General features: G+C 44.5%; 1 protein-coding gene across 1 annotated transcript in view; it reads right to left on the bottom strand.

The window, feature by feature from the left end:
* Positions 1 to 24,979, bottom strand: part of clasp2 (cytoplasmic linker associated protein 2) — a 56,066-nt gene extending 31,087 nt beyond the window's left edge. Inside the window, exons 1-7 of the mRNA XM_083981732.1 lie at positions 23,927 to 24,979; positions 18,986 to 19,064; positions 15,964 to 16,067; positions 14,993 to 15,084; positions 12,223 to 12,298; positions 11,284 to 11,381; positions 7,445 to 7,515 (exon numbers count right to left, since the gene is read on the bottom strand). Coding sequence (XP_083837858.1) covers positions 7,445 to 7,515; positions 11,284 to 11,381; positions 12,223 to 12,298; positions 14,993 to 15,084; positions 15,964 to 16,067; positions 18,986 to 19,064; positions 23,927 to 24,124 — 718 coding nt within the window. The 5' untranslated portion in view covers positions 24,125 to 24,979. The remainder of the gene's footprint in view (positions 1 to 7,444; positions 7,516 to 11,283; positions 11,382 to 12,222; positions 12,299 to 14,992; positions 15,085 to 15,963; positions 16,068 to 18,985; positions 19,065 to 23,926) is intronic.
* Positions 24,980 to 25,623: the final 644 nt, after the last annotated feature.

Raw genomic sequence — 25,623 nt, 5'->3', positions numbered from 1 at the left:
AGTCAGATCCCAGGAGAGTAAAATGTCTCAGGTTGAAGGGCAGAGCAAAGACACGAGAGAGAGAGAGGGGGGGGGGGGGGGGGGGGGGGGGGGGGCATAGAGGAGAGAGAGAGCATCCCAGACTGCACACATGCTGTTGCCATGGCGACCGATGCAGACCAGCTTCTCAAATGAATAGAGCAGCAAACAGAGAAAAATATATGTTCAGTAAGCCCCCCCCCCCCCCCCCCCCCACACACACACACACCTTCAATCTGGTTTGATCAACAGTTGTATTCACTGTTTATTCACAGGCTTCACGTTGATTGATTACATAATTTACATCAGTATTGATTCTGGTGTGATCAGGAGGGAAGGGTCTCCTGGCAGCATCAATTTCGCCATGGAGACACAGCGCCAGAGATTATGGCATGACAACACCCAAATATCAGGTCTTTAAACACACAGGTAGGCTACACACAGACACACACACACACACACACACACAGTGAGAGATATCAGCTCTACCATGTACCAGGCTGCGTTGCCATGGAAACTCCAGGCCATGATTCCCTCCCCTCTCCGTTTCAGGAGAAGAGTCAAAAAAAAAAAAAAAGGGAAGAGAAGAGGAATGACTGCCTTAAATATAAAGATCTGAAGAATCAGTGGTCCAACTGAAGAAGACATGTTAAAAAAAAAAAAAAAACTTGCACCGACGCCCAAGTGAGTGAATCCCTGATCCGTGTGGGAATAACGCCAGAGATTTTCCCAGGACAAACACAAAATCCAAATGTAAATGTAGGGAGACGCAGGGGAAGTAAATTAAGATGGATGCGTTGTTGTCCATGTCGACAGAGGAGAGGATTGGAGGCGGAAGTTAGACGGATAGAACAAACAGATCTGATCAGTCTTGTGATTATTATTTAGTAATTAACAAATCCACACACACAAACACAGATACACACACAGAAATACACACAGAGTGTTTGAGTTGTGACCACATGGTGGCAGCAGCGGCTCTGTTACGGATAAATGTCCAGACCAGTGAATGGAGAGGTATGGCAATAAATATGATGAAGAATAACGACCATGAGGCAGCAAGAGTGCAGCATCTGCACTTTATGCTCCATGCTGCTTATTTATTTATATATTACCAACACTTTTTAATCATATTTTATCTTTAAAATAGTTTTTTTTTAATTTGCCCATGATATGTTACATGTTATTTGTTGCTGTCCATTTATGTAATGTGTTTGAATGTCTCTGTGCGTATCTTCTTGACTGCAAAGTGCAAACCCATTTTCCCTGTCTTGGGACAATAAAGACACTTTGACTTTTACGAGAGTGACTGCTGGACAAAAAAAAAGTTTTAATTTGAAAGCAGCTTCAGTTTACATGGTGCCACCAACCAGTCACAACATTTTGTGTTTAGTCTATTGACCACAACGTTCTTATATTAATGAAAACTTTTTGCTCAACAAACACAGTAATTATATAAACGGTATAAGCCATACTTAACATCAGCAACAGTAAAGAGTCAGAGTTTCTGTTTTTAAGTACCGAGATGTCCTATGAGCTGGAGCAAACATCATCTTGAGCTTTAGAGCCGCAAATCTCAAACATGCGACAGAGAGCATAACCAGGCATCTTCTGAGGAATTAGACCAAATACACAGAGAGCCTGTGTTCATGCTGATCTGCTGTAAGCTGTAGGGGAACAGGCCACGTTGTCACATATTCTCACTCAGGACCATGTGACAGTGTGCAAACTAGTCGCATGCAAAAGATGACACATATTATTCTGATACTGCACAGATCTCACATGAGAAGAAGATGGAAAGAAGAACATGAGAAGCTCAGCAGCAGCAGCAGCAGCAGCAGCACGGGCCGAGACAAAAACTGTTCCCAAGCTCCAAAGTAAACTAGAAGAGGTATGTGTCAGGAGAAAACTAGACTATGAATCCCACAGCTATTCCTGCAGAAACCAGATTATAGGGAATGTGAAGCTGACATCATGCCATGTTGACTTTTGGGTAAATGACATCATTTGTTTTTGTGCCACGCTGTGAGGGTCCTGTTGCCTTTCTGGGGACAAACCTAAAGGACAACGTGTAGAACTAACCTGTACAATCATGTCGACATCAACTTATACCAGCAGCAAATACTGCTACAGGCTGCTACAAGTTCATCACAAAGCACACATCAAAATTGCAATATGGCAATAAGTGCAGTATCCAAACCTCAGGGGCTGACAGCAACATTGTTGTGCAATGTGAGCACCACAGTTGTTGTGTTGCTACAAATCATACCCTCAAGACAGTAGAGGGCATGTTTGTTTAGTACAAAACCAAACACAAATCACATGATTAATTTAATATATTTCATGTGGAAATGAAAAGAAAAAATTCACAATGAAATCTCATATCACAATCTCTGGGTTTTTTACTTTTTAAACTCACACAAAGCATATGGACTATTTACACTGAGTGGTGGTAAAGCCTTAGGGTCTAATCCATCTAATATGGCTTTATAAGATGTTATTTCTCCTTTCATCTCTTTGTCTGACAGATTCCCACAGCTGAAGCAACACAAAAGGTTTACAGGTGACCACCACCACCACAGCAGGCTCATGTAAACAAAGTGTGATCCTCACAACATATCACCCCAGTCCGGATATACCAAACATTGTGACATAACTTCACATTCTTCAAACTAAAAAGAAGGTGCTATTACCATCTCTTCACTAGTGATTGTCATTATGTTTGCAGCAAGGTTAACATTTCAAAATCAAAGCAACTCACAGAATGAGATGCATGTGACCATAGTATACCACAGCATGCATGTAAATGTAGTCCAACACAGACTCGAGCCAGTCAACTGTGTAGTAATTGATGACTAAAAGGTGCAAAACAGGAGATTGTTACATAAGAATACATGCAGCATGTAAAGGGGAGTCATAAAGACAAAATAAGCTCATGTGCCTCCAAAAAACTGACATTTAATCAACACTGATTAAATGATTCATGTGTTGCCGATAATTTGAAAACATAAGAAGGACAAATCCAGGCGCCTAGTTGTTTCTGGGACAGAGCAAAAGGGGGAGGAAACCAGGAGAGAGTTAGAGACTTGAGGTTGAGGCCTGGATTTTCTAATAGGAGACGGAGCATTTCCAGCACAGCTCAGGGAGAATGAGCTTCTTAGATGAAGACACACAGACACACACACACACACATACATAGAGAAAACACACAGACACACAGGTATAATTTGAGTCCCAATTCCAAGTCGGGGATGGGGATAAACCATAATATTCAGAGGAAAGCTTTGCCATGGCAACCAGCCTAGCCTGGAAACGGGGTCATGATTTCCTTTGCAGAGCCGGAGATGCACTGAAGCAGAATGAGCATGTCTGCGAAAGAGAGTGAGTGAGTGAGTGTGTGAGTGTGTGTGTGTGTGTGCGTGCCAGTCCCTGTCAACAGTGAAGAACTATGCAAGCAATGAAAGCTGCTACTGACGGTCAGATCGCAAGGCACTGAATATCTCAGGGCTCCCAGTGTGTGTGTGTGTGTGTTTTTTGCATTCACTCATTTTCAGACAGGTCAAAATAACATTAAGCAGGAGCCGAGCACGGTGCCAGCGGCGCTGACATGCTTTACTTTCTCACAAGCACCACCAAACACTACAATGATGTCTCATTCTCCTCTGCACACAACTAGAGAGTTTGTTGTCATTTTGAATGATGTCATCATTAATTTAACAGCCATCTAAACAAATAGCTCTTCTTGCCGTCACAGGGGCAGACATTTATGGTCTAACGAGGGTCAAAACAAACTATTCAAAAGTCAAGACAAGTGGAGTGAGCTTTGACAGAAACGTTTTGTTTGCTCATAATTAACCATTATCAATCAGTGGAAATTACACACAGACACGTCTAGTCCACACATTTCTAAAAACAAACAAACAAACAAACACACACAACTTAATGTTATTGCAACAGGAAGAGTTGAGGTCGGAGAAATGAGGCAGATAATGAGACGTGGAGTGTTTTTTCAATTCTGCTGCAAAATGTCAATAAAGAACAAGAATCAGACAAAAATGTTCCCCTCAGTTTCTAAAGCTGACTAATAGAGAAACTGTGCACGAATATCCCTGTTGGCTTCTGACTGTACAGCCTGACTGTGTAACCGTGACTGAATGCTGAGTTCAAGTCAGGCCTCAGGCTACGAGTGATAACAACCATCTCTCAAATATTTCCTGTCTCACATTTATATGAATTTCAAAAGAAGAAAAAAAAAAGCAGCACTAAGTTAAAAACATACACACGTGCTCTGGTACATGCACTTTACAATCTATGCACAGTCCTACACACAAGCAGTGCGACATAATGTAGACATTATTACCATGTAGATGTAGCCTATATCAGAGCAGAAGCACTCGGTGTGAAAGTGCTTGGACTCTAAGCTGATTTCAATTTAAAACCATATGCTGACAAGTCTTTGTCTGAGTGCCAACATCCACAGCCGATGAGATTAAACACAGACTCACACACACACTTACCATCACCATCATCCCCTACTGCCATGGTTGCAGTGTGTTTTGAGTAGAAAAACCCCCTGTTGTCTTTGTCCGTACTCGCTCCTCTCCCTCTCTTCTCCAGTTCTCTCCTTTGTTTCTCCTCTATCTCTTTCCCTCTCTTGTTTGTTCAATCTCTCTCTGTCTCTGTCATGATGAATCAGGGAGAGGCTGTGATAGGCACAGCGCTGTGACTCGGCTACTGCGAGAGATCTCTGTCGGCTTCCTCCCTCAATCCTTTGCCCTCCCTCCTTCCTCCCTCCTTCCTCCCTCCCTCTCTCCCTCGCTCCCTCGCTCCTCTTCTCTCAGCAACAGCTGCCACAAAACCTTTAGAGTGAACGCCAAGAGCTGGCCTAAAAGAGATGTGGGGCAAGGGCAAGTAAAGAACGAAGTTGTGCGAGTGTGTGAGTGTGCGTAGTGTTTGGAGCAAAGCACCTAAATCTCACACACAGTCACATATGGTCATCCCATCCTGTTTCTGACCTTTCACTACACTCTTGGGTTATTTCATGCCAAAAGAAAAAGTAGAAACCAGTGTTACTCACTGAGAGCCAAACACAAATTAAGCAGCAGACACCAGCATTATTTTTAGTAATTATATTAGTATTAAGAATACATTTAGCAAGCAAGTCAATTAACAAACTGCCAGAAAATTTAATATGTATATAACTGATCATGGGCTGAAGATGTGGTGGTGGGGAGGATGACATATACGTAGCTGATTTACATGCAGAGACTGAAGCAATTTAGAGGAGGAGAGAGGAACTCAAGTTATTCTTTGTCGCTAGAATCTACAGATGCCCCTTAAACATCTCACGTGCAGCATCGGCAGACACCAGGAAGTCTGCTGCACGAGGAGAAGTCTCTATCCCACAGTCGGATACTCCAGCACCTGCAGCTCAGACAGGTGTGTGGCCTAAAAAATGGTGAAATGAAGCAATGCTAGGTTTACCAAGGAGAAACAAGAGTGGTTTTCTCTACCAGGGTGGAGCCTGTGTACAAGAAACACTGAAGACATTTTCTGATTATTATCTGATTGTCAGTAACTCTATGATGGTCATTTAAAGACATGGTGAGCAACATCTACAGATGTGCAACTATGAAGAGTCCACTGTTGCATCGCAAGCTGCAGCAGCTGAGAAATACAAGAGAAAGAAGCTTAAGTACACTTGAAGCAGCAGCCGAGGCCAATCAACAGGGCGTGCAGCCAGAGTTCATTGTGGTGAGCATCTGTGGTCACTTTCGCTTTCGTAATCTGGTCAGTGTGGTGTGTATGGTTGGACTGCAAAGGGCGTATAAAGTAGATTTTTTTTTTAAAGTTATCAAACACTTTGCTTCGATAACTGTGAAATAATCAAACCATTTGACCAGCCTGTTGCGTTAATATCTGACTGTTATGTGGTTTGTAAACCACTTGATTGGTTGTTTAATGCGAGCAGGAAGAAGTTGTAATAACAAACACTTCCACTTGATGTTGTCTTGGCCTTTCACTGGGCTGTTGTAAAGTGTACTCCCATTGTCTTTTCCCTTCTGTTTTAAATTCAATGCCTCTTTGTAAATATTGACAAGCACTGCGTTCAACTCCAGCAATACACATGAGAAGATAGATAAGAGTAAGATAGAGTAAAAAAAGAGAAATACAAGGAAAAAGGAATTACATTATTATCTGATAATAACAACTGCACAATCACGGACCAAAAACATGACCTTGCTCTAAACCTTAGGGGAGTGGGGAGTTAAAAGTGACACTCCCTCCTCCTCCTCCCGCTGCTGCCACCAGAGACAGCATCATGGCAACTATACCCAGTACATGCCCTGAGCTCCTCTGCATGTCTCTCCTCTGCATGTCTCTCCTCTGCATGTCTCTCCTCTGCATGTCTCTCCTCTGCATGTCTCGCTCTGTCCAAGTCAATAGGCTGCAACAGCCGACCAGGCACCAACCAACTGTCGCTGTCGGACAGACAGATACAGTGACAGAGCCGCCGAACAGCCGAAAGGTACAAACAGCCAGCGACAAGATCCTTGTGGGTTGCACTGAGCACAAATCTTCTCACCCAGTACTTTAACTGTGGGGACCTGCAATAATAAATCTCCAGTCCCACACCAAAATCTGACACTACAGACTTTATGGAGGGCAACAAGAGGCCACACAGCCCTGTAGAGGACGGCAGTGACTGAATGAATCCAACTTCAGTGGAAACATTACAAGAATCTGCATTAGTCAGTCACACCGTAGCCGATCCCATGTCTTATCTCTGAGGGCTGTGTCAGCAGCTGTGCTGAGTGTTACATCCCTATAAAACAATGATGTTGTCCGTGGATACAGCAGGTAAAAGCTTCTCTTACCAACTACCAAAGGAAACCATTTGTGGATCAATATGTAGTACATGATTTAAAATGTTTCACTTCTTATTAGGTGTCGATAAATCCCCAAAGTGGTAGGGAATCAGATTTTATGTTCTAAAAAGTGAGAACAAAGTGAAACATGCTGTGTTGTCAATACAACTTGAACTTTCAATGGTCAGAGCAACAGAGGCTAAGCCCTGGGCTCCAAAAGATCCACGGTCCACACTAATGCTGGGCGGCACAACACTCGGCAGCAGCAGCAGCCTTCGAGCTCAGGTCTGGCTCTGCCATAAAACCCACAGCATCACACTCAGATTAAACCATTAATCCTGTTAGGTCCTCTTACAGGAGCCCATGGCAACAAGCACAACCACAAGAGCACATGCAGATTTAGAGACTAACGCACACACACATACACACCATCTTGCGCTCCTCTCAAACACAGCCAGTACCTGACAACAGTGAAATTATCTTGGCAGCATGACTCAACTTGGTGGCTCTCAGGGGCCAACTTAACTATGACACAGAAAATGAGAGAAGGCACTGACCGTGACTTGGGCTGAGAGCCATGTTGCCTGAATTCAAGGCTTCATCAAAACGGGAAAATATTGTCTGTAACCTGCAGAGAGAGAGAGAGAGAGAGAGAAGATGAAAGGTTAGATAGATACACAGATATGAACGGTGCATACACGACAAAGCTAATGAAATCAGCACAATAACTGAATTACATACATCCAGATGAGACTGAATTCAAAACATGAAAGTCAATCATCTCCGCTGGCAGGATCGAGACAAAGAAAATGCACAAGCAGGTGGATCCACACACAGCACAGAGCTCTGACCTAGAGACAGGCAAGGTGCTTTGAATCCCAAGTGAGAGTATCAGCAGCAGCAGCAGCAGCAGCAGCAACATGTGGACGACCCGCCTGTCTGCCTGCATGTCTGCCTGTTGCTGGGTGGGTGTGTCTGTCATGCCTGTCACACTCATGAAGCTGCAGGAGCAACATGACCAGAGTCCTACTGACGTGCCGCTCAGCACCAAACACACAGACCGACACACCGTCACCACCCAGATAGGCAGAATTGTGTGATTTACAGCCAAGGTAAGGTCTGTCTGCATGGCAACAGTCATTTACAGACAAATCAACATAAATTGTTCTGCACAAATAAAAAGCTTCAATGTCCTCGGTGGTCTGGGCACACGCTGATTACACCTGACAAAAGCATAACAGACACAATGACCCACGTCCAGCAACATGCGCTGATATCTCCCGGCCGTGGATGTGAGCACACAAGAATAAGAGTCATACACACCGTCTCCTGTCTGTCTGTCTCCCTGTCTGTCTTTTGGTGTCTGGATGCCGGTCAGCAACCACCAGACAGCTTAGAGGCTCCTGAGTGACGATTAGCGTTGCAACGAGCTGCTCAGCCGTGCAGCATTTTCACGTGGTTCCCTTCCTTTCATTAGCATTTTAATGTAGCCGTGTGGTTCAGAAATATCCTCTCCTTTAGTCTTCTTGCTTATTTGCCTCAGCATTTCCCCATGGGCTGATTAGTAGGTTGCTGCGCAACATTGCATTAGCTCCCATGCTAGTGACACACTGGTCTCGGCTCCCCTCAGCTCTTTGTATCCAACATGGTGCAGTGGCTCTGAGAGGGAGGGAGGAGGGAGGGAGGGATCGTGCGTGCGTGTGTGAGGAGAGAGAGAGAGAGAGAGAGCGAGAGAGCCAAACAGCGAGAGCCCAAAGCATGCTATGGGCATGCGACAAGGCACCACCTACTGTCGCCCATATGTACTGTATGCTAAGCACACACCCACTAAAAAAATCACCACAGTGACACAAAGGGTTAAATCTCAAGCAGCGTCTGCCTGTGTGTGTGTGTCTGTGTGTGTGTGTGTGTGTGTGAGAGACAGAAGTGGGTTAGTTTGTGTCATGGGCAGCAAAGAGATTCAGTTACCCTTTACATAACCTCCCTCTCATACTCAGACACACATATATACACACACACTCGTCAGAGGGGGAGGGGCAGACAGAAAGCAAGTCTGCTCCTCCCCCTGCTCCTCTCTCCTCCTCACCTCACTTGCCTATAGGCCCCCCTTGCTCCCTCCTGTTCCTCCGTTTTAATCCTCTCTCTGCACTATTTTTTAATTCAAGGATCCCCTCATCGCTGTCTCACCTTTTTCAGTCTGTTTGGGACACAAATCAACTGTCATTGAGAAAGGGTCGCCCCCAAGTCCAGTGGACAGCGATCTCGTGTGTGTGAGACAGGTGAACTGCGTTCTGATTCAACCTGTACTAGAGGCAGCCGTTAGGTCACTTGTCTGTTGTTGCTGCTATTACAGACTCAGGGCTGCCTGCAAATTTATAATTTTCAAAATACATAGGACTCAATACACTGGTTAAATTCTAGTTTTGTTCTGTCCACCCAGTAGGAGACGTGGCTTCAATAAACACGCTGATATCTAGCTACTATGGCCTGTAGCAGAGACACAAACCAAGATTTCCAGGTGGTGTCTGACCTGCGTTTAATGCAGGACAGGATGAGCTGGCTCAATCAGCCAAGTCAGGTGACTCAAGCTCATTGAGACCCGACTGCCAAAGCTGGTGTAACCTGTGTCACTGATGGTCTAACAGGGGTCACAATAGGTTTTAATGTGCACAGTGTGCATGAGGTTGTGTACTAATCGCATGAGTTTACTGAAAATACAACTATTAACTGTGTTGTAAACGTTCTGGGTCCTCTTTAAACATCCCCATCATTTTATCAGTAAAAACCTTTCTTATTATTCAACTTCAACACAGTCCGACTTCTTTAACCCTCAGCAGCTTCCAGTGCAACCTTCCCATGATTGTAAGTGCTAAATAGAAATATCTTTTAAATGCTCACAAATCTTCAAATTGGCTCATTTACAGTATTTCATCTCTGTAACGGTTTATTGAACAAACTCCGTTTTGCTCAGACAGAACAACTGATTGAGGTAAAACTCTGGGTCCTGACCTGCACGGAAATGTAATTGTGCTCATTAGTCACAGGCTCCAGGCCTATTCCCAGTTATTTGGGTTTGCAAATTTAAGCAACTCTCCATAAACGAATTAAACACATTTTGTGTGTGATTTAAAACTGTTGGCTTGCACGCTGTTTCGGGCATTTTAACAATAAAAAGGGGAGAGATGTCCTATAAAGCCTTTGCAAGGCTAAAATGAAACACAGTCCCTGTTTTTCCTTCTGTTCTTCCCTCGCCTAAGAGGGGGGGTTTCTTTCTTTCAGAGATATAAACACACGACGTATGAAAGCATAAAACAAAAGTGCAGGAGTCATCCACCTCCGCTCTCATTATTCCTCCCTTCCCACCTCGACACTCCCTTTCTGTCATGACGCTCTCCTCCTCTGGCTTATCTGATGCAGGCAGCTCCGTGGAGTTGATATGTGATCTTGTCAGTAAGACCCTGGGGCTGCAGCCCTGAATTCCACTTGGCGACCATATGCTAACCCAAACACACCAACACAAACACAACCTCACCTTCGCAGCGCTCAAACACGATCAGCAAATAAAACTGACATGACATATTTATGCTGCTTGCGAATATGAGCAGGAATGTCATTAAAGCTGCAGACTGCGTGCTACACAAGAAAGACGAGAAGCATTTGTTTCAGACATAAATCAGTGCATCTCTCAGACCTCTTCATGTCCCCCCGAAGCACACAGACACACACTCGTCTCGTCTGCATAAATCCCACATACACAGACGGCATGTTTACACTGGAGACAGACAGGCTTAATATGCACAACACATGACACATGGCCACGGCCAGCATTCACAGACACAGGACTCATACTGAACAGTCAGCACACAACACTGGATGCTGCTGGGCTCTCACACATGGGACAGAGAGGGGAGAAGGAATTGGGGGTGGGGGGCTGCTGGGGGGGGGGGTCAATGTCTGCTTAGAATAACCCTCAACTGGCCACATGTAACCAGGGCGACCAAAGGAGGACAGAAACACTACAGTGGCGCTCTTTAAATGACATGAACACACACACACTTTTCCCAGTTTTTCTCCCCCAACTCTGTTACTCCACCCAAGGCCCTTTGTACCCCATCTGCCCCCTGACACCCCCCCCTCCCCTCCCACAGTCAGTCAGCATTGTGCTCTGGATGAAAGTGCCTCTGTGTGTGTGAAGGGCAGAGTGGTGCATGGTATGGCCTGGGACAGACTGAGTGCCAAGGCCACGGGACCCACAGACCCTCCACACAACTCATCCCTGCTGGATGGGAGCGCACACACACACACACACACGCACGCATGCAAATGACAAAACCATCAGCCCTGATGTGGACAGAGATGATCAGTATCCCAGAGAAAAAAGAAAAAAAACACTCACCGTGCAGCAGGCAGTCCTCTCTTCCCCACGTCTGCTCTGACCCTCTCCCCAACGTGACGATAAACATCCACCAGTGTCGTTATGGAGGCCTCACGTACCTATGGATAGCAGACATTAACCACTTTAGTTCCTCACACACATACGCACAGGTAACATTACACTGCACTCTCACATAGCGCACACAAAGGCATCTAAATATTATCTAATAATATCTACTCAGTGTAGATGCGGCTTAAAAGCGCTAAGATTATGGTTAATTCTTTGCAATAATTCCATAAAGATTACACTCTTTATCCACTGCCTGAGATTACAGAGAAAAGATAAGGCAAACGTAAAGGGATATTAAAAAATAAAGCCTTAAGGGCCTGTGCTGCTTATGCCCGTAATGGGAGACATCTGATTTTCAAGTTATGGTGTGGGCACCGCTGTGATTGGGTGGTGGGATGCTGCTAAAGGGATTCTCTGCAACTGAGGGTAGGTGGGCCGGTTGTGGATGTTGATTGGTCGGGACAGTGTGTGGGTAGATAATCATTGGGTAGACGATAGAAGCAGATTTCAGCTTTGGGGTGCAACTCCACAGGAGGTTAAACCAACCTCTCTTCACCACCACCACCACCCTCTCTCTCTCTCTGTCTCTCACACACACGCAGCTAGTAGCGTTGTGTGGCTGGGTGACGGTGCTCGTGATTCTGCAGTGAAGCTGGGTGGGGGGGCTCCAGAGCCCATCTCCTCACTAATAACAGTAATAATCACAGAGCTGTCTTCAGATGCCTGCCAGCACACTCTGGACGCTGAGAACTAAACCACAGGCTTAGCTACAAAGTGATACTGGGAAAATAGGAGGGAATCAATCCAGTCGGACACAGATACACGCAGACGGACGTGTTGTACGCCGACGTGTTCATCTTACATCATGTTCCTCGGTGCTTTGCCTCTTACCTGTGGGTTCTGATCTCCGGTCAGGGAGCAGAGATGAGGAACTAGTTTACTGAGACTCAGCGTGTGGGGACCGTACCTGAAAAAGACATAGAGAACGTAAAGAGAACAGCAACATTTCAGGATTGAGAAAAAAAAAATATAAAAGTGTATGAAGATGTCTGGGTAAATTTGTGCATAGGGATTTGGGAGTTGAGGGGTACCTGTATGGTATGTTTGGTATGTATGTATGTTGAATATTTGGGGGATACTACTGGCAGTGTGAACTGATAAGATCACCCTTATCTCAGGATGGTCTTTTTTTTTTTTATTATTACTTAATTATTTATTTCCATTATTACTGGTGTACTCTTTGGACATTTGTTAGTAGAAGAGGAGAGGGACAAGGGGACTTGACACTTCTGTGTTAATTAATTGAACTGTATGTGATGTACTTCCCCCTTTATGTTCAGAGACTAAATCCAGCAAGGGGAAGGGGAGGGGAGGGAAATAAGCCAGAGGGGTAGGGGTGGTATGGGTGGGATAAGGGGGGGACAATAGCCCACATGGTTATGACGTACTCATTTTGTATATGATGTATGGTGGTATATGTACGATGTACGGTGGTATATATATATATATATATATGATTTAAGGTGGTGTATGTATATATGTCAATTAAGTAACTGTGAATTTGATTTAATGTGGGCATATTGTAAAACGGGCAGGGGGGATGAAATAATAAAAACTTGATCACAAAAAAAACCATTTCAGGATTGAGGACAACACTGTTCTCTCAGAAGTAAACTATAGTGTGAATTCCAAATAACAGCATCAACTAAATTGTAACACGGCACTAGGGCTGGACAGTTAATCAAATTTTAATCGTGATTTTCATTTTGGATCCAAACGATCTATTTATTATACTATTTATATTTATTTTGATATTTTTCTGAGACTATTGGGATTTTAATCTGTTATCCTGCGCCGTTTGGTCGAGAAGAAACGTGGAACAAGTTCTCTAGTGTGGGAACACGAGGAGCAAAAACATAAACAGGACTTTGGCGCACACCACCGCATAAGTGTTTCCGACCACTGCTTGAGCCGAATGAACGTGCAATTACAAAAACTTCACAAATGCAAATGTAATGAGTCATTGTTGGCTGGTGGTGAGTTAGTTGGTTAGCTCCTCTGGCCTGTTGTTGCTGGTTCATAAAACATACAGGTTGTTGGCACATTCAAGAAAAATAAACATACATAAGGGTGTAAAATAATTGTGATTTCAATACTGACCAAAATACAACATAATCGTGATTATAATTTTTGCCATAATCGTCCAGACATACACTACACAGGTTGTCAGGAGTCACCAAAACAATAAACATGTAAGAGATTTATAGATTTGCATGTTACGTGTAAAGTTATGTCTTCTGTAGCCAATATCACCTATAACCATAAACTTCTGTTGCGCTCTCTAAGTGTAGTCAATGCGATTCAAATTTTAAAATTTCCTTCTTTTTTTTAAATAAAAAAATAGTAATCTAACTTCTGAGTAATGTTTCACTCATTCTCTCCGGCTTACTAAATACCAGTGTACGCTCAGTAAACATCTCTAGATTTCCTATCGTGTAGCAGCTTAGCATTTAGCACAACCCTGTAACTTTCCATTAGCAAAAAGATGCCAAAAGTAACAGAGTGACTCTAACAGCCAAACAGTGTTGTTTGTGTAACATTTAGGTTGAAAATACAGTAAACTACAACGTTAACAGATCTGAACTGCTGCTGAGCTGCTGTTGTACAAGGTGCAGGAACCAAGAATATGTTTAGTCTTACGTTGTGCTGCGTGTGTTTGATTAATGACACTTGGAGGCGGGAAAATGTAGGTTAACTATGACAGCAGTGTCTGTATAATCCAAGACTGACAGAGGAGCAGAAATCCTCTCATAACAAATGGGAGAAGAATGTGCACAGAATACAATGGAAATCAAGACAAAAAGGATTTGGATAAAGCCCAAAGAACAAGCAAAGGAATGAGAAACTAAGCATGTGAAATTAATACTGGCTAATGACAAGACATAATGTACTCGAAGAAGTGAAAAGGGTGTGAGAAAATGCTCTGCTTTAACCTCCAAGCCTATGCAGGAACTGACCAATCTTCATTTTATTTCTATCACACATGCGCACCTTTCTTTTATTATCCCAGAGTTTAAGTCTAGGCCTCCTGCGGCTTCTGGGAAACATCTCAAGATGGACCAGCATATTTTCTTTGGAGCACAGTAGTCAGACACAGACCCTCTCCAATCATTTGTTCATGTTGATTTAGAAAAGCAAGTCCTCCATCAAGCCTGACAGCTGAGCATGAGAGCGTACAAGAGTTTGGGCTGGGGTAAAAATTGAGACCAGACTTTTAAAAACTCTGTGAAAGCAACACACATGTATGGCGACATGTATGCTTGAAGACTGTAACATCACACGACAAGAGTGGCGGCGGCATTTGCTGCATGTGTGCCACGCCACCTCTACCTCTAGAGTCACACTAACAGCTAAGAGGATTAATCCTGGAGACAGAGACCGTGTCTGTTCTCTAACAAACAAAATGGGGACAATTCATAGAAAGTAGTAGTAATATATCTATTATTATAATAGATGGACAGGACCAGAAATTCAAGAACTTGATTTACTGAAGGTTTGATTTTGTTTAATTATTAGTTTGCTCTAAGGACAAGTGCATGTGTTCCTGATATGTATTATTTCTCCTTTAAGCAATGCAGATGAAGAGGGGGAAGTTACTCACGTGCTGAGCGTGGCACTGAGACACAGGCAGACTCCTTCTCGACTGCGGAAGTTCTTGTGTTTAAAACCAGGAAGCAGCCTTTCCCAAACGTACTGGACAAAAGATAATCAGGAGGATATGTGTGGGAGGGAGGGAGGGAGGGAGGGAGGGAGAAAGAGAGACATTCGGTAAGTAAGAGCACAAGTAGTTTCGACGAGGCAGCTCAACAGGGGTTTGAGCAGATTATGGAGCACGGAGAAGGTTACAATCTGTGGTGAATGTAGCTAAAGTAGAAAGGAGCTGGATCCCATGTTGTTTCTCGTACACCCAGAAGAGGGAGCCCCACACACAGAGTACCTCTGCTGTAGTGATTATCCATTATTGATGTGGAGGTGGCTGTGATTTTGCTGTCCCGGTTGTGCATCTTATTAATTCATTTGAATATACTACAATTGTCGTGAATAGGCTGCTCTTTTACCAGTATACAAATAAACTGTTTCTCACTGTTACAACCTCTCTAGCCATCTACCGCCAAGAGACTCAACTTTAAAGAGGAACTATGCAGGATTTGTAGCTTAATTATGCTCTCTGCCTTCCACGTGCCTGTCACTTTTTGCGTCTCTTTGCTGAAAACCAGCTTTGCATGATCGGGGCGGACACAAACGCGCCCCGTAACCCATAATCTCTTGTGTATGACAGATTAAACCACACAAATATACACGTCGTAACATTATATATTATATATAACATCTACTGCTCTAATGATTGATTTCTCGTCGGCTTCGTTGTAAACAAATTCACATGGCCAGGACGAGCCGGGTTAGCAAAACAGCAGAAAAGCGACTGGACTTAAATAGTTCCTCTTTAAATTCATCCCCTGACAAAACTATTGAACGGAACATCCCATGTTTACACACTTAAGTTATGTTTTTTTCTTTTGTGTGTGTGTGTGTGTGTGTGTGTGTGTGTGTGTGTGTGTGTGAGTGTCTCACCATGGGCGAGGCTGCCTGCTCCATGCAGCGCAGGATAAGACCTTGGCTGTTCTCCCTAACCTGGTCCTTCCCATCGCCCAGCCTGTCCACCAGAGCTGGCAACACTGCAGACAGAGAGAGAGAGAGATGGAAGAAAGAAGAGAGAAAAAGAGAAGGCGGGGGTGGTCATTAAAGTGAATACATGAAAAATCTAGTCAGTGTACAGTGTTTACATCAAGTACAGGAGAAATAAGGCAACACACAACTCTGACTCTTCAGTGGATTTAAATGACAAAGAACAAAGAGTGCCCCCAAGTGGAGAGAGTTTCAAACACAGATACTCGAAGAGACAGTATATGTTCATCATTTGTGTCTGGGCGTGAGAGGGAGAGGAGACTCGTTGTACTGTGAGAGCTTAAGCAATGACACCATCGACACGAAGGCTCTGACAGAACGAGGGGAAGGAGAGGACAGGAAATGACAAATGGACCGTGACTAAAATAACGTCAAGATAATCAAACGCTCTCGTGTCGGTTCCACTTCAACGCACAACTGATTCAGTGGTGAGGCCGACGTAATGCGGTGACCCACACAGTAAAGAGTGAAAAGTAAAAACCTTTAATGTTGAACATCAACCAAAAGGTTCTGGCAACTACTCAAATGTTTCAGATGGTCGCTCTCGAATCCTTTATGAAATGAAGAACAGAGGTGCCATCAGCTTTAAGCTGTCACATCAGAGGCTCAGCAGCTTCTGATCCAAAGGCCTGAAATTTGTCCGTAGCATAAAAAGGAGGGTCAACAAATTTACCCCACTAGCAGCAGGCATTGTTAGTGTATCTGACTACTGAGATACTTCGTTCTTATCGGTGCCACAGAGCTCCAGCCCTATCCAACACTTTACTGGGGCAAAAAAATTTCATTATTCACAGGTGAAAACAGTCACCAACTTCTTTTCTTCCTGATTGAGTAATATTTGCTTCAATAATAATAAAAATATCTATTTGTGACAAAGATTTACACACAGTAAAAAAACAAAAACAAAACAACAATCTCTTCATTTTCTTTTCATGATGAGATTTGTTGAAAATTACAAAGATATAAAGTAGTTCCAACTTCGTCCTTTAACTTTTAAAGTCCATGCAATAGTTTAAATGGCTTGTCTGAGTCAGCAGCCCATAATACTATAATCACTGGTGAGTCTCTGTTTGACCATCAGGCGGAGACACTAAACTTTCTGAGTTACATAAAACTCCAAACCTCCCTTTGACATTCACGTAATGAGATAAACACAAATACACACTGAATGCCATGTGCACACACACACACACTCCTACCCACATTTTTAGTCTAAAACATCAGCGAGGGCGGGGGGGGCGGGGGGGGAGGGGGAGCAGGGTGATGTCATCTGTCCTTTTCCTGTATGTGTGTGTGTGTATGAGCGTACATCATGTTACCATAACAGCTGGTTGCCTAGGCACCACGGACAATTCCCTCAAACAGAAAATAAATGACAGGGGGGGCATTGTTGTATTGTTGCGCACAACGTCGTCATCTGGAGTAGTAAAGATGAAAACACACAGACGCACACAGTACATCTGGCAAGTTGCCTCATGAAGTTTTATCTTCTTCAGCAGCCGGGCCAATCACGTCACTTCGTTTTATCTGACACACCTGACACGCGACACGCCTTATATGATCTGTATATGTATCGATACCACTTATACCTCACATCTGGGATTATACCTCACATCTGGGAGCTACTTGGCAAGACGGCCAACAGCACCGAGTCGATTCACATGCAAACACACAGTATAATGGCAGCCGCTCTGTTCAACGAGCCAGTCCTGTAGATCAATACAATCACTGTCTCAGTGATCTCATCTTCCTCCTCTCAGTGTGTGTGTGTGTGTGTGTGTGTGTGTGTGTGTGTGTGTGTGTGTGTGTGTGTGTGTGTGTGTGTGTGTGTGTGTGTGTGTGTGTGTGTGTGTGTGTGTGTGTGTGTGTGTGGAGGGTGGGTGCAGTGAGAAGGAGAGAGAGAGAGAGAGCACAGGAAAGGAGAGAGGAGAGATGGAAGTCAGATGGAGGGAGGGAGATTCCAGAGGCAGCGGTGGCTCACAGAGATGTTTTTACCATCAGTCTGAAACACACACACACTTGACACACTAATACACATAGCTCTGCTAGGGCACTGTCCTAGACAGGCAGCGAGATGTGTGTGTGTGTGTGTGCAGTGTGCTGTGGCAGACTTTGCACAGTGCGACAGTCACAGGTCCAATCCTCCCCAGAGCTGCACTGCAGGGTCGAGTGCGTTTGTTGGTGACAAGAGCCAGTGTGGCTGACAAAGACAGCTGGTGACACCTTAAGCGGGCGCACACACACACACACAAGGGCTGGCACTGAGATAACACACACACACACACGTACACACACTCGTAGGGAATGCAATCTGATCCTAGATTCAGTCTGTGAGGTCATATGAATGTGCGCTGTGGTTTTGGGGTGTAATAGGGTGAGCTACAGTAATGGCAGACAGTCCAGAGCCTAAATACAGACTAGAGGATGTGTAACAGAGAGCGGGAGGTGCCAGGCTCCAGAGCAGCACTGCTGCTCTGTCTCAGAGGAACTACAAAGTGGAAGTGAGAGACAAAATGGAAGGGCAACTAAAAATGCTGAGGAGTCTATAAACAACACACCGAAAATCACACTTCATGTAGTATGAAGTAGAGTACTATATAGGAAATCTGTTGTTTCAAAATGTGTTCATTAATGAATTCAGAAACTACAAAAGCCAAGAGGTTGAACCCAGAGAAGGAAGGGGGCACTTTGGAGAGGACTTTGAGCTTGATGAACTGAACAAAGAGATCTTTATAGTCTCCTCTGCAAAGACTAACAAATGATGACAATGAGTGTGTGATTAAGTGGATGAGCTGTAGAGAGGCGAGAGGAACTGGTTTGTACAGTCGCAGGTTTGTTCTCCGTTTCAGAGACGAGAGAACTACGGCAAGTTTCCATTTCAGCGTGGGGGGGGGGCAGGGTATCTCACCTGTGCCAAGGTATCCTTTGAACCGCTCTCCCAAGCGGTCCACGAATGCACCGCAGATGTCTATCCCCATCAACGCCACCTATGAAACACAGAGTGAGAGAGAGAGATGTGGGTTATTATGGGTCATGCACAATAATTAATGCGTTGATTCAGACTCGGACATATCGCAGGACTTCCTTTTTGGTTTCACGTCAACAAAGTGTGTATTTCTGCTCGCACATCAGGCGTTGGCTGACACAAAGGGGATTTTCTTCCCCCCCGCAAGTCTGAACAAACCCATAAGGCTGGAAAGAAATGTCAGAAATTCGATTGAGACATTTGAACCACCTAACGTCAACTGTTAACTTAATTTACTATCTGCACACTTATACAACTACATTATCTATAATGACAACACGCTCTTCTCCATTCACTGCCAACATACAGTGCAAAGCTAAAAAAAAAGGCATACTCAGGGGGGCTTTGAGTTCAGATTATTTAATGACACAGATACTTTAAAAAATGGCGCTTGGCTGAAGTTAAAAATGCGGTTCGCTGGATTAAAAGATGATACTTCAGTTAAAAAAAGGTTTCAACCAAATAAAAGTCATTTAACAACTAAAACCTCTCTGTGTCAAAGGTTATGCAAACAGCTGTGGTACTTTTGATTATGAAACCTTTACCCTTAACTCTCTTCATACACTCTGCATAGCAACAGCTGATGGATCGCACGATAATTTGCAGTTTTGGGGGAATTTGGTGAAAACCTCAACGGGCTATTGCATGATGTTAAAATGCTGAGATAACAAAGCGTTAAGAAGTGCGTCTGAATTCACAATCTCATGACACCTCTTTTATTAACCCTTGGCCATCCCCCTTTTCCCCCCACTGCCCTGATTTGGCTCAGTCACTAAAAAGGAAAATTGGCGTGTCATATGACTCGTAGGGGGAAGGTAGACTGGATTTTTTTTTTTTTTTTTTTTGTCTAGTGGTAAAGTTGAGTTTTCCACTGTGTTTCTGATTAGGATCACTTCCCACACTGCGCTGTGCTCCTGGAATGCTTGTTTTGGCAACGCCGCGGTAAAACCGAACAGTCCAAAAAGAAAATCCATTAAAACATTATTCTCTAGACTCCTCTGTCATGCTCAGAGTGGGGAGGCAGACTGCAGTTTTTCCCTATTTTAGTCAAAGGGAGAGCAGAGCCAGGTAACTACAGAAACAAAAGAGGGGGAGTAAAGAGGGGGAGCGGCAGGGATAACGGCCAAGTAATACTACAGAGAAGAACCACGAGCTCTGGGTCTCAATATGATGACTACATTACATTGACCTAATTTTGGGGGAGCAGGGGAGGAAGGGGGGAAAAAACAGCAGGAGAAAGAAGAAACAGCATGGGAAGGAATCGGCCCTCAGGCCTCCCCCTCCCCCTCCCTCTCCTCCACCCAGCACCCCAACAAGCCTGTCGCCCACAACCATATGGCATCTTCATGTGGAGAGAGATGGAAAAGAGGAGACGGAGGACAAGAGATGGAAAAGGCCCTACGCTTATTATCCACCTTGGACAGGGGAAAGTGAACAGGAGGTGGGGACGGTCACTTCCTGCTCTACGGACCATCTGCAGATCAACATCTGGTTGTGGGGTGAGGAGGGGGGGGGGGTGTGATATCAAAAGGCTACTTAGACATCGGGCGTGTGAACAAAGCAGTGTCGAGGACGGCACAGACACACAAACATCATTCTGTAACAAAAATACTTCAGCTTCAGTCTGCGAGCTTCAAAACACCGGGGCTGCTGAGGTATGCTGAAGGAAGAAAAAAACAGTAAATATTTTGCTCTGTATGAATGGCTCTTTGTGAAGACTCAGGTTGCTGCGTATGGTGGCTTAGTCTCTAATTCGCATACCACGTACAGGGTTTATTCTGGATTCTAGAGAGGCTTAAAGTAAGTTGTGGACAGGAAAAACATGGTCTGAGGCGCCGATATCACACAGCTACATTTGACAAGACGTAGACCAGGCACTGCTGAAACAATTACACCAAGGCTAATTTTCATTATCCATTAATCCACCAGTCATCCTTTAATTTAACATTTTGTCTGCAAAATACAACAAAATGGAGAGGAATGCTTTCCTGTTCTGTTCAAACACACACTCCAGCTGTAAGTCTACACTCTAATATCAGTTATGTATTACTGTGTACTTAGTAGGCAGGAAGCAAATTATTGTTTCACTGTCTGTTTCACGTAATGACAGGCATCACATTAGCCTATTTAAATTACCATGTTGGCCCAGGTTTCCCAAAGCTCACAGCACAGAGAAAGGTGCTTGTCGTTACTGTGGATGATGGCAAAAGACTGACCACGACAAGGCACATAACTGACATTAGACCAAGACAAAATAAGCACCTGGAGCTTTTTTATCTCGGCCGCTATCCTCTGACTGTAGCTCACCGGTTCCTGCAGCTGTTTCCCACTAAAAGCTGCGATCAATTCTCTTAACTGGAAAGCTTCCACTACGAAGCACCTGCAGGAAGAGTCGAGCTGAGCAACACGACCAAAACCAAGATGTTTCCATTGTTGAAAAAGGGTGTGATGAAGAATACACTGAAGCGTGTGCAGTGTGGTGTATTTAACTGGTTAAATCTGGACCTTGGAGCGTTTGATCCGTTTTGGGGTTTTGCAGACCGAAGCTCCCATTGTAATATATATTGCATCATCTCCTCTCATGCCAAAACAATTTTGAGAGCTGAAGGCTTCATCTTCATTTCAACAAAATCCCACCACAGATCAGAGTGTCTTTCGGGACGACCTAGCAGTAGCAGTGCTGATCCTCAATCAGTCCAGTCAGTGTCCAGTCATCTGGCCCTGCTCCCCGTAAAAGCACCATGCAATATTAATGCCCTGTGTTTGTGCGTCTCGCATTGGCACTGCGGCCTCTGTGATGCTGTGAGAGCGGAGAGCATGGGGTGAGTCTGCTGCTCGCACAGAACAGAGAGAAGACAGTCCAAGTATCAAACTGACTCATTGACCAAAAAAGACCAGTGAAGGGTATGCAAGTGAAATAAAGAGGAAGACAGTCGAGAGACTGAATGAAGACTATTTTATTCACTCGTCAGAGCAGAACTTTGAGTCTCTTTATAGGAACATTATTTTTATTTATGGACTTGTTTTCCACTTTATCTCAGTTTACCCGATTTATCACTCCTGTTCTCCATTATGCTCCTTCACTCTCCTCCTCTTGTCAACTCTGCATCATCTCTCCTCTCTTCCTTCTCCCCGTGCTGACGCAGCATCTTGCTTACACCTAACCCCTCCTGCTTTCTGCCCGACAGGGAACCAATCAGTACCACTAAAAAGGCTTCTGTGCTCAGGGCTCTGGGGGGGTCACGACTCACTTGCACATCAGTACCAGACTCTGATCTGTGCTCGAGTTACTGTATGCGTCATCTACATCAAAGACCAGATTTGTACAAAGGGAAATGGTACCGCAGCTGAGGATGAACTGCACAGGGATGAAACACTTGGAAGGAGTGATGAGCCACCTTCATTTTAAACACGTTGCATCTGGAGGATGTTTCTGGCATCAGTAAAAGCCATAATAAAGAGTACTGACAAAAATCTTTTAGTTGCAACCTTTAACCAACACTCAAAATGACCTCTCCACTATCTACCAGCTTCAACACCTGTCTCACTATCATTATCATAAATGCATTACTGGCACTTACTGAACATATTGTGTGTACAGAGTCTTTAATTATTCAGAATTTGGTGAAAGGAAAATTGATAAACCCACAATAGCTGTCATGTCCCAATGTCAAGCACTGGATGATTGATTATTTGTCAATTAAAAACAGATGTCTGATACTGAAATAGTAGCAGTGGTGCATTTTTTTCAGCTTCTCTTTAGTGACTGGTAACCCAGACTGCATAGTTGTTATTAAAATATTATGATGACAAAATGACGGCCAAGTCATATGAGAATAATCTGGTACTGTGTAGTTGAGTGAGTGATGTCAAAAAACGGTATGCTTTCACAATTTCCACACTCACACACAGTCCTGCTGAGTCGAGCATATCAGTGCAGACATTGTTAATCAGTTCAAAAAGAAGCTCGGGAGTCATATTTCAGCACGCTCTGAGAAGAGATTTCAGACTGTTTTGACTCTCTTTCTGGGTTGGTGTGATATCATGGCAAAAATGTCACATTCCAGCATTGCTGAATTGTGGCACAGAGTGCAGACAAGGTCACCACACACACAGACACACACACACACACACACAGTCGTGGAGAGTGAGCGAGTATGAAAAGGGTGAGACTGAACAGGAAAAGAGAAAAGACAAAAAAAATGGGGGGCGGGGGGCTGAGAGAGTGTGTCTGTATGTGTGAGGGCGAGTGAGAGAAAGAGAGAGAGAGAGGGAGAGATGGAAAGAAAGCATAGTTCATAACAATGAGTCTTCTGACCCCTCCCCCATCCATCCAGTCCTCCAGTAGACTACAGTCCTGACAATAGGTCCCCTTAATACAGACACACACTCTGCCAAAACAACAATATAAACCCCACCAAACCACAGGAATGTCTTGGAAATGTCCACTTCTGTTACTGGGATGATATTTAAAAATGTCAGCCTCCTGTGAGACACAAAGTGACTACTATGTGGGGAAAAGAAGAACAACAGCCTCTTCGCCTTTTTTCTAGGATGAGAAGAAGATGCTCTGCTTAAAAAATGCTAATGAGATCCTGTTCCCTTCTGAATTCACATTTGTTTAGATTTAAATAAAATATGTGGAAACCAGTTTATTCAGCTTTGTCAATATCACACAACTATGATGATGATGACAGCTCGTCTAAATACCTGCTGAAGACAAACCCCCTCGGCCCCCATCCCGTTTACTGGGTAGACTGGTGAATAATAATATCATGGCAAACATGGACAGGGCCGAGGGGATGACTTGCCAAGATCTCTCACCTTGAAATTGCTGGAGTTCACCCATCCCGTCAACTCGTCTATGGTCTTATCCAGTCGGGATTTGTCCTGATCCACGTCCGCTGAGCGGTGCGCGTCGCTCAGGTAGTCAATAAGGTCCTGGCCGACCTGCAGCCTCCGGGTAACATCTTTCTGCTGCACCTGCTGGTAAAAATAGTCCATGTTGTCATGGTCCTCCATTGGGCACACTCAGTGCCGAGCGGCCAGCCACCGGAGCCGGCCTGAGACAGGAGACAGTGGGTCGGTGGGACGGGGTTGTATGTAGACAACCGAGGAGGATGTGAGCTGTAATAGTCCCTGAGGAGGAGCAGAGAGACTGGGCGGCGTGGACTGACTGAGCCTGACTGCCTGACGTTTAACCATCAACGTGCGAACCCTTTTCAAAAACAAACAGATGCATTTAGTAATTTAAAAACAAAAAACTTTCTGTCGCACAAAGACTTTTTTTTTTTAGCTCGCTGCCTCCTTTTCCCGTGTTGTTGTGTGTAAGTTATTGTTATAGCTCACACGGCTAGCTCCCCAAACTTCCAGAAAGTTCTTGAAAATGTGGTATTGTGGTTCCCTCTATAAATCTGCATCAAAACAAGCTCGCCGACTCGGTTGGCTATCTACCATGCTAACAAAAATAGCGCGTTAGCTAGTTAGCACAGCGACCCAAACAAGGGCAGACAGACGGAGGACCGCTGCTGCTCCTCAGCTAGCTCCGCTGCTGCTCCTCAGCTAGCTCCGCTGCTGCTCCTCAGCTAGCTCCGCTGCTGCTCCTCAGCTAGCTCCGCTGCTGCTGCTAACCGACGTCGGCCGGGCCCCGCTGCTCCTCTCCGCCCCTCTAGTCCATAACCGCAGGGCTGAGGAGAAAGTCTGCTCGGCTTCAGCTGTCGACGCCTTCCTCGGCACCAAACTTGCTCCAAACTTTCCCAACAAGCAGACAGCTCCGGTCCCGCGGTGGCTGGTTTTCTCTTTAATCCGACAGTAATCGCCCGTTACGAGGCGCTGGGAGCTGCGCGCGGCCGGGGACTGCGGTTCACCAGGAGGCGCTGCAGCCGATCGCTGATCAGGCCGATGGGTCCTCGCCCACCGCACAGCTGGCCGCACACATGCCTGATGGAAAATGTCAAACTACCACAAGGGGGTGGTGGATCGGGCAAGGCAAGCTTAGCCAAGGCACATTTATTTGGATAGCACAATTCATACATCAGGTAATTCAAAGTGCTTACCACAGAGGCATAGAAATACATAAAAAATGAAAAAACTAGCTACTCATTTTGCAATTTTAAACCGTATACAGCAATTGCTTTACTTACTTTAACTATTTGCATAATGTTACTTTCATAGAAAAGTTCATGATTAAAATGATTCGTAATTTTAAGTTTGCAATATCATAACTGTATTTCTGACGTTCATTGCAAACTAAACCGTTTGAAAATCGGTCAAAACCTGAGCAAATTCTGGTTATTATAGTAGAGTAGAACATGCAGCAGGTTTATTGCTCTGAGGGAGCGAGTGGACCGACGCAAGGTGGCGGCCGTGTGGCGACGCTGTGTCATCGGGCAGCAGCGTCGGGTAAAAAAATATCTAGTCTTCTTTTATCTATTAACTATCAAGTGTGTGGGAAACAAGGGGGCAGATATACCACGGTATACGATCACATTTTCTCATAAGTTCATTACCCATGGCGTGAT

The sequence above is a fragment of the Trachurus trachurus genome, assembly GCF_905171665.1.
Source record: "Trachurus trachurus genome assembly, chromosome: 11".
Classification (NCBI taxonomy): Eukaryota; Metazoa; Chordata; class Actinopteri; order Carangiformes; family Carangidae; genus Trachurus; species Trachurus trachurus.
This window is presented reverse-complemented; position numbering and strand designations above follow the sequence as displayed.